At 27.5% G+C, this 12,757-nt stretch overlaps 3 protein-coding genes across 5 annotated transcripts; 2 read left to right on the plus strand and 1 right to left on the minus strand.

Moving 5' to 3' along the window:
- Positions 1 to 1,069: 1,069 nt before the first annotated feature.
- LOC105251158 (peptidyl-prolyl cis-trans isomerase FKBP8) lies at positions 1,070 to 3,521 on the minus strand. 2 transcript variants are annotated; one of them, XM_025414111.1, is made up of 5 exons: positions 2,844 to 2,921; positions 2,367 to 2,672; positions 1,975 to 2,171; positions 1,546 to 1,844; positions 1,070 to 1,466 (listed from the first exon to the last, which is right to left on the minus strand). In XM_025414111.1, the coding sequence occupies exons 1-5, from the start codon at positions 2,844 to 2,846 to the stop codon at positions 1,156 to 1,158; spliced, it is 1,116 nt and encodes a 371-aa protein (XP_025269896.1). In that variant the 5' UTR covers positions 2,847 to 2,921; the 3' UTR covers positions 1,070 to 1,155. The 2 variants fall into 2 exon arrangements, with proteins under 2 accessions (XP_025269896.1, XP_019883032.2); XM_020027473.2 differs by lacking the exon at positions 2,844 to 2,921 and adding an exon at positions 3,373 to 3,521 and having other exon boundaries at positions 1,073 to 1,466.
- Positions 3,522 to 5,396: 1,875 nt separating this feature from the next.
- On the plus strand, positions 5,397 to 7,842 carry LOC105251149 (peptidyl-prolyl cis-trans isomerase 5). The gene is made up of 4 exons (XM_011257716.3): positions 5,397 to 5,603; positions 5,805 to 6,012; positions 7,427 to 7,611; positions 7,705 to 7,842. Exons 1-4 carry the CDS (start codon positions 5,529 to 5,531, stop codon positions 7,837 to 7,839), a joined length of 603 nt encoding a protein of 200 aa, XP_011256018.1. The 5' UTR covers positions 5,397 to 5,528; the 3' UTR covers positions 7,840 to 7,842.
- A 1,457-nt stretch (positions 7,843 to 9,299) lies between these two features.
- LOC105251151 (glutamyl-tRNA(Gln) amidotransferase subunit B, mitochondrial) lies at positions 9,300 to 12,555 on the plus strand. Of its 2 annotated transcripts, XM_011257717.3 has the most exons (10): positions 9,300 to 9,598; positions 9,917 to 10,064; positions 10,147 to 10,260; positions 10,333 to 10,505; positions 11,062 to 11,210; positions 11,294 to 11,529; positions 11,601 to 11,789; positions 11,860 to 11,996; positions 12,066 to 12,189; positions 12,289 to 12,555. In XM_011257717.3, exons 1-10 carry the CDS (start codon positions 9,489 to 9,491, stop codon positions 12,505 to 12,507), a joined length of 1,599 nt encoding a protein of 532 aa, XP_011256019.1. In that variant the 5' UTR covers positions 9,300 to 9,488; the 3' UTR covers positions 12,508 to 12,555. The 2 variants fall into 2 exon arrangements, with proteins under 2 accessions (XP_011256019.1, XP_011256020.1); XM_011257718.3 differs by lacking the exon at positions 9,300 to 9,598 and having other exon boundaries at positions 9,924 to 10,064; positions 10,130 to 10,260.
- The last annotated feature ends 202 nt before the right edge of the window (positions 12,556 to 12,757 follow it).

Genomic DNA, 12,757 nt, shown 5'->3' on the forward strand with positions numbered 1-12,757 from the left:
AATAAGAAAATCTCTTAATTCTATTTTTAAAGTTGTCATTATGTTATACATATGTATAAATTTAATTTTAAATGTGTATAAGATATGTTTTTCTTTTTCATATTTTATAAAAGCGAAAATGTATAGATGTAATATATATGTGTGTACATATGACATTATATATTTTTTATTTAATTTTATAGTATTAAATGGTTATTTATATGAGATTATTTTCAAAATATATAAAAAAGAAAATATATCAATATGAAATTTAATTCTCAATTTTTTAATATATAAATAACATATATAAATTTCATATGTATAATTTATTTATTCGAGCTAAAAATTGATTTGAAAAAATATATAGAATAAAAATTATATAAAAATAACTAGTCTAATTTTGTACATTAAAATATGAGTGGAGATTGTGTAAAGAAATTGAAAAAGTTTTATTCAGCTATTCAGCTTTGCTGTGTGAATTAGGATTAAAAGAAATATATATATATATACATACACATAGAACTGTATATAATATAACAATGGAACTGTATATAAAACTATATCATTTATATTTTTCTTCTAATAACATGTTAACATTTTGTAAATTTTAATCATGTATTACAAAGAAAACTGCATTTTGTAAACTTTAATCATGTATTATAAAATCGTAATATATACAGTATTATTGTATTTCTATTTAACTATGTATCACAAGCACCTTAGAAATCACCTCGCCTAATTATTAAATATTTACAATGTAAGAAATGTAAATTGTCTTAATAAATGATATATATAATCAAAGGTCAAATATTTTTTGCATTTTCATTATTTATTAAATATGCTTATATTAGGTATATAATATTTTATATATGTACATATGTTATAGTCAAAAATATTTAGAAAGAATACATATAATTTTACAGACTAAATATTTTATTTCCTTAAATAAACAAAAAGCTCATCATTTTTCACCATATATTACTTGTGTAATTTGTCTTTATTAATTTTCATCGCTTATTATTCATAATTTTAATTAAATAAAATTTTCAAATTACAAAAAGTTGATACTTATAAAAAGTAAATATGATACTATATAGTGCCAACTCCCACTTTATTTTTTAAACATAAAGAATTTAATAATATTTCATTACTGATTTCTTTATTTGTACCTTTTTTTCATGAAATAAATTTGTGAACAAATATGCTAACAGCAGCAACAGACGCTGCCCCAACTAATGTCCAAAAAATTCCCTTAGTAAACTTTTTTTTATCATCTGGTTTCACATTCTTTGATGAATTTTTAGTATCTTCAACTACACCTAACATTTTACGATATAAGTGCTTTTCTTTTTTTGCATCCTTCGACAGTTTATCTTTCAAAGTTATTAATTCTGTAGTACATATTTTCATTTCTGGATTTAATCTTTGCATTTCTGTGAAGATTGCGTAAGCTTTTGCATATTCCCCTTTGAGTCTCAATATTGTTCCTACAATACACATATATTGAATATATTACAATATACATAGATTTAAATTTATTTATGTAAAATATAATTTTTGCACTACCTTTCCTAAATAATGCTTTGACATTTTGTGGTTGACATCTCAAAACATGTTCCACATTTTCTAAAGCTGCATCATAGGCTTCTGTTTTAATCAATGCAGCTGCTAAATTATTGTGTACTTTTATGCGATCCTCTAGTAAAATTTGTAACTCAGCATCGCTAAATGAGTCTTCCTCCTCATTTTGATTTGTATTACTTTTTGCTGATGACAAATATTCTAACGCTCTCCGATAACATTGTATTGCAAAAGGCAACTCCATTCGAACAAACCACCAATTTCCGCGTTCACGTTTTTTATTGCTTTAGAAAAATAAATTTAATCATTTACAAAAAAAAAGTTAAGTAAAACATCGAATTTTGTCCGTAAAGTTTTTAATCCAATGTAAATCCAATGTACTTTTATCATATAATGTTATAAGCAAATTATTACCTTATTTCTCTTCTTTGACTAATACTTAATGTTTCTATCTCAGGCTCTAACTCTACTGCTTTCAATTCAACCATATATGTAATAGTGGCATCAGGTGGTATAGGTTTTTTTCCTTGCTTTCCATAAGCAAATCTAGGATCAACTATGATTTCAGCAACTTCATCTACATCCATCAATGCAATTGCTAAGTCTAATCCCTGCAATTTAAATAGTATTAATATTGTTACAAATTAAATATTAACAAATATAAACAAATATTAACAAATAAAAATTAACAAATTAAATATTATATTCAATTAAAATTAAAAATTAAAAATTATTAAATTAAATATTAACATTAAATATTAATTATAAATATAATTAAATATTAAATATTATAATATATATAATACCTGTATCACTTCCATATCTCCCAATTGTATCACAAGATTTTCATATTCTTCTACTATGTTACTATCCTCAAGTTTTCCAGTAATGTTTAACGTACATATTTCACCTCTGTTTGGTCGTGTTCCATCTTTACCTTTTTTTATGATTTTCTTTTTCAATTGACCGTTACCCAATATATCTACCCATTCGTCCACAAGATGATCATTTAAAGAAGCTTTTGTCATCGGATCCTCAGTATCAATATTAAAATTTAATTCCTCACGAATAAAATCAGCCTGTGTTCCTCCTTGTTGCATACTCTCGTCCATCTTAAACAAAAATATTTTATTTTAATTATTTATTTACTTATTATATTTAATTATTTATTTTAATTATTATATTTATATTTTAATTATTTATTTTTATTTTAATTATTAAAAATCCTACTTATTATAGCCATAAATTAGAATTTAATTAAACTTAACAGAAAAACGATTCACCATTTCTTGCTTGAGATATTATAATCCAATATAATTGTAAGTCTTGATAATATACAGTTAAAATTTTTCCCAATTATAATGGATTTTTTTAATAGTCTTGATACATATAAAGCATAAAATATATAACGCATTGTAAATAAATTATCCAAACATTGTAAATATACAAAAACTGCATATAATTTGTACAATCTTCTATAAATAATTTCTGGAATAATTTATATTAGCTTCTATAGAATTATGTGATATGATGAACTTAATTTATTCAATGATCGTTTTAATTATTTTTGATTTATAGGTTATTTAAAATTCTGAATATATACTCGATACTTTCTAGGCTTTACATTGAAAATAAATATTGTAGAAGAAAAGATTACTTCTTGTTTATTACGTTAAGTTTTATGCAAAGGTAACGAATACGATGATGAATAAGCAATAATGCAAAGATGTTATTTAATGCGTTCACAGAGCGATTAGATGGATTTAAATCGTACTTTATGAAATATAATTGACAATAGGATAAAAATCGTACCTCCTTCTGTGCGAATTTATCAACGGACATTGGAAACGCGATTTGTCACGCAAGATTGAAAATGATAAAGAATGAAACTGAACAAGACTAAATCACTCAAGAAGTCAGGACTCAAGAAACTACTGGAAAGTTACACTGGAAGACATTGAATCTCGCGCACGCGTAGAAATTGCTTGAATTTCAGAACTAATTTAAGAATTTTAATATTTAAATTTTTTTCATTTTAATTTTAAATCTTCACAATCTGACCTTTAGATTTTTTTAAATTTGTCGAGAGAGGTAATAATAATAATTGGCGATTATCTTGTAAAATTATACGCTAATTTTTTCCTGTTTAATAAATCAAAAAAGAATTGAAAAATTATTTTATGCAGAAAAGAAATTTATCAGAACTTTTTATCAGATGAAAAAAATTGAGATATTAATTTATAATATATTATTAAATATTTTGAAATTCTGTTGGATTTTATTCCAAATAAAGTTCACTAAAATTTAAAAAAAATTAATAGCATTTGTGAAAATTAAAATATGTGCTCGACTCTCATAAAGATCTCATCTCAACATATTATCAATATTATCTCATAAGACAATCGATTATCCCGTCTATCGATAATTTTCAAGAGATTTGAACGCCAGATTTATTGGTAAGATTAAATCGACAGAAAAATTTGACTCAAATTTCAAATATCAAAAACCAATACTAGATTTAACAGTCGTTTAAAAAGATCCAGATTAACGAGACACGCGCAAATGTCGGATTATAATTTCTTTTCAAGCAGAAGAGGAATTTATCAGAACTTTTTATCAGATGAAAAAAATTGAGATATTAATTTAGAATATATTATTAAATATTTTAAAATTTTGTTGCATTTTATTCCAAAAAAAGTTCATCAAAATTAAAAAAAAATTAATAGCATTTATGAAAATTAAAATATCAGAACTTTTTATCAGATGAAAATTGAGATATTAATTTATAATATATTATTAAATATTTTACTTTAAAATTCTGATATATTTAACAGTCGTTCGAAAAGATCCAGATTAACGCGCAAATGGATTATAATTTCTTTTCAAGCAGAAAAGGAATTTATCAGAACTTTTTATCAGATGAAAAAAAATTGAGATATTAATTTATAATATATTATTAAATATTTTGAAATTCTGTTGGATTTTATTCCAAATAAAGTTCACCAAAATTTAAAAAAAATTAATAGCATTTGTGAAAATTAAAATATGTGTTCGACTCTCATAAAGATCTCATCTCAACATTATTATCAATATTATCTCATAAGACAATCGATTATCGCGTCTATCGATAATTTTCAAGAGATTTGAACGCCAGATTTATTGATAAGATTAAATCGACAGAAAAGTTTGACTCAAATTTCAAATATCAAAAACCAATACTGCTAGATTTAACAGTCGTTTAAAAAGATCCAGATTAACGAGACACGCGCAAATGTCGGATTATAATTTCTTTTCAAGCAGAAGAGGAATTTATCAGAACTTTTTATCAGATGAAAAAAATTGAGATATTAATTTAGAATATATTACTAAATATTTTAAAATTTTGTTGCATTTTATTCCAAAAAAAGTTCATCAAAATTTAAAAAAAATTAATAGCATTTATGAAAATTAAAATATCAGAACTTTTTATCAGATGAAAATTGAGATATTAATTTATAATATATTATTAAATATTTTACTTTAAAATTCTGATATTTAACAGTCGTTCGAAAAGATCCAGATTAACGCGCAAATGGATTATAATTTCTTTTCAAGCAGAAAAGGAATTTATCAGAACTTTTTATCAGATGAAAAAAATTGAGATATTAATTTATAATATATTATTAAATATTTTGAAATTCTGTTGGATTTTATTCCAAATAAAAAAAAATTAATAGCATTTATAAAAATTAAAATATGTGCTCGACTCTCATAAAGATCTCATCCTTACAAATTTTTTTACCCCCATGGACTCCGGTCATGCTCCTTTCACTGTACCAATGAAACCGACCAATCGGGTGCTCCCACATTTCACAAGTCCACGTCCGCGCATCTCGATTTCGTATCCGATAGCGGTCCCGGCTCTGACGGACAGGCCGCCACAAAGGATCAGTGATCAAGGGGTCTTTGTTCGCGCGGTTTGACACATCATGAAACTGCTGCTGCTTCTGCTGGGCTTGGTAGCCGCGGTTTCCTGCGGGAACGGGCCGAAAGTCACCGACAAGGTAAGGGATTCCGAAAGTGTAATCTTCGAAACAACTCGTGTAATTTCGTGAAAATACTCAGAACAATGAATACGTGGCATGTTTGATTCTTTATCTCGGGTTTGCACAGATGGAAAGTCTTGGAACCTGACAATGCCTCTTCTCTCGAGACTTGTCAAGCAACTTGTCGATTAACATTGATAAGCCAAATTGAATTTTTAGGTATGGTTCGACATCAAAATCGGCGACGCCGATGTGGGAAGAATTGAAATCGGTCTCTTTGGTAAAACCGTCCCGAAGACGGTCAAGAATTTCGTGGAACTCGCCAAGAAACCAAAGGGTGAGGGATACAAAGGCAGCTTATTCCACAGAGTAATTAAAGATTTCATGATCCAAGGAGGAGACTTTACGAGGGGAGATGGAACTGGAGGTGCAGTATACTTCCCTGTTTTATTTATTATTTAGTTTAATTGATTAAATTATTGCATTTGTTGTATGACAAATTTTTTAAGTGTGTTTGATCAGTTACAAGATAGAAAATAGAGATTCAAGGAATTTTTATCCTGCAGCCAATTCAACATGCTTAAGGATGTTTTGTGTACAATCCCAGCAAAAAGTAGCTGAAAATCAATATTGACAAATATATCCACTTTTGGTGTATTTTGAGTAAGAAATTGGATGGAATATTACAATTTGATTTTAGCTACAGTGCAGAGATATATTTTTTAATATTTATTGTGTTTTTACTGAAATATTCCGAATTTTGTTAATCGAAATAATTAACTTTTGGCAGAGAATTTTGCCTTGTGACAGATATATGACTAACTTCATTGAATTATATTTAATATCTTTTTAACCAGTTAGTACTTGTATAATATTATTTGATTAAATATTTCCTCTGTATCTAAATTTTTGCAAATTTTAAACAAATTCTGAATATTATTTCCACGTGTTTTTGTCATTTGAATCGACGTGGTTATACGTTACCCATAAGAACAAATGTTAATTCGGTGCAAATTAAAATTCTTAAAACTTGTGAATGCTTTACTCAGGTAGAACATGAAACTCATAATGACATCATTATGACGTCATCATGATTTTATTTATCACTTAGAAGTTACCTAAACAAAAATGATTAAAAAATAATTGTTAAAGATAACAAAAAGAATAATAAATTTTTAAGTTCAATAATCGCGTTATATAATTTTAAAAAGATTATGTTGCTTAAATATAATTAAAATATACATGAATAATTAAATAAACAAGTAATTGCGTAAAGTATATAAATATGATATTATTATGATTGATTTGCAAGATTTCATACGTAAAGTATATATATTCTTGAACAGAGTTCGTTAGAATTGTTTAATATCAAAAATAAGTCACCAAAACATTGCCAAGAGTATATCAAATGAGATCATTATGATATCATTATTTTTCTAAAATGACTTTTAGGTGATGTCATTATGAGTTTCACGTTCTATCTGGGATAGTGAATCGATTTAAAAATTGTACTGAAAATTCTAAACATATGTAAGAACATTCTGTACAATTTTCATTAAATTCTCAATATTTTGAAAGTAGGTACAAAACATTCTTAATTGATTAAGTTATTGCATTTGTTGTATGACAAATTTTGATCAGCTACAAAATAGAAAATAGAGATTCAAGGAATTTGTATCCTGCAGCCAATTCAACATGCTTAAAAAATTTCTTGTCCGACAAATGTAATATAATCTTTAGTATACATATATCTTATATACACATATCTAACTGAGTGTTTGTATTGATTTGTGTTATTCATCAGGTCATGAGTATTTATATTGATTTGTGTTATTCATTAGGTCGCAGTATCTATGGAGAGCGTTTTGCAGACGAAAACTTCAAACTGAAGCACTATGGTGCTGGATGGTTATCTATGGCCAATGCTGGCAAAGATACTAACGGATCTCAATTCTTTATCACAGTTAAGCAAACACCATGGCTTGATGGTAAACATGTTGTTTTTGGTAAAATAATCAAAGGAATGGTATGTAAAAATATAAAGTACATCTATGCATTATGATAATCTGTCAAAATATAATTTCTCACTTATTCATGGAATTATATTCTTATATTACAGAGTATAGTACGTAAAATTGAGCAAACAAGCACAGATCCGAGAGACAGGCCACAGAAGGATATTGTTATTGCTGACTGTGGTGCAGAGATTATAGACGAGCCATTTAGTGTATCTAAAGAGGATGCTACCGATTAAATGTCAGTGTTCATTAATAGATCAGACACTATTATTTATGGTCAGTCTGATTTTATACAAAACGATTTCTTTAAAATTATGATCTCTATCTTCGTTAATCGGCTTTTTTTTTGAAAGTATGAACAATGGCATACAATTTCGATCTCTCTGTTGTGATGTTAACCTGTTTAACAACAATCAATTGATTTAGCAATAGAAGATTCCATATCAACAGTAATCGTAAAAAATAATACAGCATTTTTTTTTTTAATAATCAAAATATTAAAGTGATCGGTATATTGTAGAGTAATTTGTCAGAAATAATTATTTCTATTCCAATTGTTATAGCTATACTTACATTGCACAACAAATTTTATACATATGTAAGATTTTCTACATTCACGAATAAATATAAGTTGTTTGAAGTATATGTATTATATTTTGTTTTCACATAAATTTATTTTATACTCCATAATATTAATCCTATATAGACATACGTTTACTTAGAAAGTACGGTTTCGGATACGTGGGATCGACGTGACATTTTATTGTTTGAAATCCCTTTCTAAAGGAAAGGAATGTTATCGATATAAGGCTCGAAGTATTCTTGCCGTGATGCTGATTGACTATTATGCTTGTGTGCTGATTGCTTCATTCATTATTTTTCTCAGCTGTTAATCAGCGAAAAAAAGATATATTTTTTCAGAGTATTATAATAATATTTTATTACATAATAGAAAGAAGTAAATAGCGCGTGCTTTGTAATGTTTTAGGGTATACAAAATTTTCTGCTCGAGAAGTCAGATTAAAGCACATACATGCGCATATACAGGGTGTCCCAGACCACCTGTACACCCTATTTAAAATGAAAATAAATGGCTTTTATCAAAAATCCCAAACAATTTTTAAATAAATCGGGTACGCTCTATCAAATGATGATATTTTCAACTTTTGATTCCGAAATACGCTTTTCGAATCGGAAGTTGAATTTTTTAGGGGAACATGGTACTTTTTATTACAGATTCGAATTGTACGTGAAAAAATAAGAAACTTTTGTATTAAATGTTTTTTCTGAAAGTGCCTCTTAATCTTAAAATTGAAGTTTATTATTTCATCACAATTACTTTCAAGATCAATTTTAAGATTGACAGAGACACTTTTAGAAAAAACGTTTGATACAAAAGTTTCTTATTTTTTCACGTACAATTCGAATCTATAATAAAGTGTCATGTTCCCCTAAAAAAAATTCAACTTCCGATCCGGATGGCGTATTTCCGGTCGGAATCAAAAGTTGAAAATATCACCATTCGATAGAGCGTACCCAATTTACTTAAAAATTGTTCGCGATTTTTGATAAGTCATTTATTTTCATTTTTGAGACACCCTGTATATGGGTCTGTTCTTTTCAGCTATACTGCTGCACTAGTGCAATAAGTTAGAAAGAGACAAACATACTTTCTTTCACTCTAACTAATTGCACTAGTGCAGCAGTGCAGCTGAAAAGAACAGACCCTATGTATACAAACATGACATATTCCCATCTGCATATGCCCATTGACATTTGAATATTGAGAGATCAATGCGCATGCTTGAGCTTGAGAATGCACTGGCCGTCATTCAAACGTTTCTTTAGACTTTCTCAATTTTATATCGAACAATTAAAATAAAATATGTTGTCAAGGAGACAAATACATTCTATGTATAAATGGATTAAAAGGCGAAATGGCAAATTTTCACAGCGATTTCTTTCATCTAATACTGAAACAGAAGCAAAAGTACAGTGAGTAATTAGGTTATGAAAAATATTTACATGTGCAGATGTAAATAATACTTACATATGTTGCTGCTCCCAATAAATAAATAAATAATTAATTAAATAATTTATATATAATTAATATATAATTAATAAAATAATTTATATATAATTAATTAATTAAATTTATATATAAATAATTAATTAAATAATTTATATAAATAAATATATATATATATATATATATATATATATCACATTTAGTTTGAGAAATATATTATACTCTGATACATGCATAAAATATTCTAATTGATTCATTAATCTTATTCTCTCTGACAATTTCAGGAAGAAATGGAGATCCATCGTGGGCTTGGAAATTCATGCTCAGATTGCGACAGAGTCAAAGTTATTTTCTAGCGCATCCACGAATTTTGTCAATCCCATCAACTCGTGTGTCTCATTTTTCGATTGCGCCACACCAGGAACGCTACCTGTAAGTTATGGATAATCAGTAAAAATCGCCTAAATTATTGCGATATGTATTAATTATTGTTGCAGATACAAATGTGTTGCAGGTATTGAACAGGAAATGCGTGGAAATGGCAGTGCTGACAAGCTTAGCGTTATCATGCCGATTGAATGAGACCTCTCTGTTTGAGAGAAAACACTACTTTTATGCAGATCTACCTGTAAATATCGTACGATTCGGTACTTTCTTTTATATCTTACATTGGCATGTTTAATATCATGTAATTATTTAGGCAGGATTTCAAATCACTCAACAACGACAACCTATTGCTGTCGATGGTGAAATTAAATTCCATGTGTTCACTCCAGGAATACACAAGTCACCGTATTTGAAATCTTCTAAAATCAAGCAAATTCAATTGGAACAAGACAGTGGCAAGAGCTTGCACGATGAAAATACAGCAAAGTATTAATTAAATTAATTATATATACAAAGTGTCCCAAAAGTCCCGGATCGGTCGAATATTTCATAAACTATGTACTTTAGAAAGAAATGTTTCAGACAAAAGTTGTATGGCTTAAAGGGGACCATCAGATAGTGGCAATGATTTGACATGGGAGAGTCATTTGAAAGTCACGTGAAGATCACCGTCAATTTCTTAAATGGAACTCCCTATTTTTTATTACATATTCGTGTAGCTTATCTCGAGAGCTTTCCAAAACACTAAAATAAAGTATTTCTTCATTGAGTACTTTTCGAGTTATGAGGCTTGAAATAATTTCGTAATTTTACATAAACCGTAAAATATCTTGTAAAATATTCATTTTTCGATTATCAAATCATTGCCATTATCTGATGGCCCCCTTCAAGCTATACAACTTTTGTCTGAAACATTTCTTTCTAAAGTGCATAGTTTATGAAATATTCGACCGGTCCGGGACTTTTGGGACACTCTGTATATTTTTTTATTTTAGAAAATGAAAAAAATTGTAGTATTCTAAATGATTTAATATTTTTGTAGAAGCTTAATTGATCTTAATCGTGCTGGAATTCCATTGATGGAATTTGTATTTGAACCAGATTTGATTGATGGCGAAGAAGCAGCTGCGCTTGTTAAGGAGCTTACGCTTATATTACAGTTATTGGGTGTCTGTAGTGGCAGAATGGAAGGTCATTTTTAAAATTATTTGGCTTTTGAGTTGATATATTTGTAGGTTCAATATATCACACTTTATTATTCTTACAAATTATAGAAGGAGCACTTCGTATCGATGCTAATGTTTCTGTAAGTAATCGAGACAACGATTTGGGTGTTCGAACGGAAATAAAAAATATCGGAAGTGTGCGTGCTGTTGCTGCCGCTGTTAAGTATGAAATAAATAGGCAAATTTCTATCCTTGAAGCCGGCAATAAAATATTTAACGAGACACGCGCATGGAACATGGTAAACAAGACAACTATTCCCATGCGTGAAAAGGAAGAGAAAGAAGTAATGTATCATTTTTTTATGTTTTCAACAGATTGTTCTGGTTTTGAAGTTATTATGAAAAACATTTACAGGATTATAGATTTATGCCTGAAACAAACTTGCCACCTTTACGTATACATGTCAGAGAAGATTTACCGAATGAAAACAATTTAGTCGATGCTGTAATATTAAAAAAACAATTGCCTAAATTGCCGGAACAGATACGTGAGAGATTAAAGAATGTTCTTCAGATATCTCCTGAAATAATTATAGCTCTAATGGTAGGTTTCAGTGCACTACAATCAAATAAATATGTACAAAAGATGTTTTTAATATTTTGTATTTTTTTAGAGTGACTTGATATTGCTACAATTATTTGATAAAATAATAAAAAAAGATGGCAATCGTGATCCAACATTGGTTGCAAAGTTTCTTGTCAGGGACCTGTTGAATTTTCTTAATAAAAACAAACTTACAATTGAATTTTGGTAAGAAATTTTCATTTTACTTTAATTATATTTCTCATTGTATAAAATGCTCATCTAACAAATTCTTAGCATACCACATGCAGATTTTATTGGTCAATTAACTGATTTATTACAAAACAAAACAGTTAATTTAATAATAGCGAACAAGATTTTGTACGAAATAATATCTGATACAAAGAAGTCCCCAAAAGAGGTATAATTTCATATTTCTTTCATATAAAAAAAAAATAATGTGCGAATTTCTTGTTAAATTTATGTGATTGTTTTTTTTTTTTTTATTTCTTATATGTAGATTGTCGAAGAACATAATTGGTTCTTGATATCAGATGAAGAAGAATTAGAAAAAATGTGTTTAGAAATTATTGAGAAAAATCCGAAAATTGTATCAGGATATAAAAAAGGCAAGAAAAAATTATTTATTGCACTAATGGGACAAATGGCGAAAATCACTAACCAACGTGCAGATATGGCTCTTGTTGCAAACATTATGGAAAGATTATTAAAATCATAATACATGTAGATTATATAAGATTGAGCAGATGTATAGAATTAGTTTCTATAAAGAAATATATTGTAAATGTAAAATATAAAATATATATTTGAGAATAAATAAAATTATAAAATAAAATATGTAAATGTTTTATTACTTTATTAAAAGTTACTTACCTTTCAGTATATATATGATCAGTAATATATATGATCAGTAATATATATGATGTAGTTGCTTAATCATATGTGATTCTTATATATAAATATTCAAA

Source organism: Camponotus floridanus, unplaced genomic scaffold (assembly GCF_003227725.1).
Source record: "Camponotus floridanus strain SB8 unplaced genomic scaffold, Cflo_v7.5 scaffold77, whole genome shotgun sequence".
Classification (NCBI taxonomy): domain Eukaryota; kingdom Metazoa; phylum Arthropoda; class Insecta; order Hymenoptera; family Formicidae; genus Camponotus; species Camponotus floridanus.

What these genes read in the sequence shown, in the direction of transcription:
- LOC105251149 (XM_011257716.3), top strand. Translation starts at nt 5,529, where the DNA reads ATGAAACTGCTGCTGCTTCTGCTGGGCTTGGTAGCCGCGGTTTCCTGC. An exon ending in GGCCGAAAGTCACCGACAAG is followed by an intron (nt 5,604 to 5,804) that starts GTAAGGGATTCC and finishes TTGAATTTTTAG; the next exon opens with GTATGGTTCGACATCAAAAT. An exon ending in GTAAAATAATCAAAGGAATG is followed by an intron (nt 7,612 to 7,704) that starts GTATGTAAAAAT and finishes CTTATATTACAG; the next exon opens with AGTATAGTACGTAAAATTGA.
- LOC105251151 (XM_011257717.3), top strand. Translation starts at nt 9,489, where the DNA reads ATGTTGTCAAGGAGACAAATACATTCTATGTATAAATGGATTAAAAGG. An exon ending in CTGTAGTGGCAGAATGGAAG is followed by an intron (nt 11,211 to 11,293) that starts GTCATTTTTAAA and finishes TACAAATTATAG; the next exon opens with AAGGAGCACTTCGTATCGAT. An exon ending in AAATAATTATAGCTCTAATG is followed by an intron (nt 11,790 to 11,859) that starts GTAGGTTTCAGT and finishes GTATTTTTTTAG; the next exon opens with AGTGACTTGATATTGCTACA.
- LOC105251158 (XM_020027473.2), bottom strand. Translation starts at nt 3,402, where the DNA reads ATGTCCGTTGATAAATTCGCACAGAAGGAG. An exon ending in ATAAATTCGCACAGAAGGAG is followed by an intron (nt 2,673 to 3,372) that starts GTACGATTTTTA and finishes TTTTTGTTTAAG; the next exon opens with ATGGACGAGAGTATGCAACA. An exon ending in AGTCAAAGAAGAGAAATAAG is followed by an intron (nt 1,845 to 1,974) that starts GTAATAATTTGC and finishes ATTTTTCTAAAG; the next exon opens with CAATAAAAAACGTGAACGCG.